Below are 1,215 nucleotides of genomic sequence, written 5' to 3' on the forward strand. Positions count from 1 at the left end.
CACCTCCTGGCTCTGCGCATGCGCTGCCGCCATCTTGTTTAAGGGAGGAAGGCGCAGAGATGCTGCTGCCTTGCGCTGTAATGGCCTTTTACAAGATGGCCGCACGCCTGAGTCAGACAGGTGGGCGGCTCCAAGATGGCTGCGCCCTTGTCTTCTCTCTCTCACCGTCATGGCTGCCGCCAGGTGTACGGCACGCAAGATGGCTGCCTCCACGAGAGGCATGGCAAGATGGTGGCTGCGCAGCTGGGAGCGAGATGGCTGCAAGTGCCACCAGCGAGGGGTGGGCTGCGCGGTAGCAATCTCCAGGGTCAAGTGCCTGAAGGTGTCATGGGTCTGAGGTCTGCTCGGTTTTTCAGCAGTTTATCTAGATTTCACGTTTTCACTTCAGGCTGTGATTCTCTGCATTGCAGCCAAATGCCACATCTCCAAAACCCTTATGCGCCTCCAAACGCAGGTGCTCCTGCTGTGAGATGTACAGACTCTATACCTTATGTTTTTCCAGGGGTAGTCACACAGTGTCTAATTTCAGAGTTAATAATTCTTGCAGTGAATGCTATGCAGGACACGGCCATTATAGGTTGATCGCTGAATTAGTTGTGGTGATTTTATTATTTTATCAAGAGTCTTGCCACTATTAATTTGGGAGCGTTTTTCAGTCATTTGTTTTGTTTTGGCTTTTTTTTTTCCCCCCAAAGGTTCAGCTGTCAGCAGCAGTAGTTGATCACCAATCATCATGTGATAAATGATTTAGCCTCACAACAGGATTCCAATTAAGGTTTACAATTTATTAAACAAGTAAAGACAACCAAACAGCGCTGGGTACGTGGGAAGTCTTCACTTCACCAACACGCACACAGTACAGTTCCCTTTCCGGGTTTATATTTCTTTAACTAATACATATTCATTAAGTTTCAAGCGCAGTGTCCCCTGTCAGTGGTCGTGACGAGGAAGGGTGGTATCTCCTCTTCGTCACCGCTAGTAACCTTTCCTTCTTGCGCAGACTCAGTTACTTCTTGGCCCTTGCTCAAACCACAGGACCGGTATTATCCAGTTTCTGAGAGAAGTTTCATACCACTATATACATTGTTTTCTACTTCCTCCCCATCTGGTTTTCTTGTAAAGACAGACAAGATAACCCCGAAGGTCACTTGTGTTCTACTTCCTCCCCATCTGGTTTTCTTGTAAAGACAAATAAGATAACCTCGAAGGTCACTC

The 1,215-nt window shown here is 47.6% G+C and overlaps 1 protein-coding gene across 1 annotated transcript in view; it reads right to left on the bottom strand.

Moving 5' to 3' along the window:
• The window catches only part of PIK3C3 (phosphatidylinositol 3-kinase, catalytic subunit type 3), a gene marked incomplete at its 3' end in the record, with an annotated part of 32,016 nt that extends 31,845 nt beyond the window's left edge, over positions 1-171 (bottom strand). The window contains exon 1 of the mRNA XM_010187836.1: positions 4-171. Coding sequence (XP_010186138.1) covers positions 4-171 — 168 coding nt within the window. The remainder of the gene's footprint in view (positions 1-3) is intronic.
• Positions 172-1,215: the final 1,044 nt, after the last annotated feature.

Source organism: Mesitornis unicolor, unplaced genomic scaffold (genome assembly GCF_000695765.1).
Source record: "Mesitornis unicolor isolate BGI_N332 unplaced genomic scaffold, ASM69576v1 scaffold17917, whole genome shotgun sequence".
In the NCBI taxonomy this organism is placed as follows: domain Eukaryota; kingdom Metazoa; phylum Chordata; class Aves; order Mesitornithiformes; family Mesitornithidae; genus Mesitornis; species Mesitornis unicolor.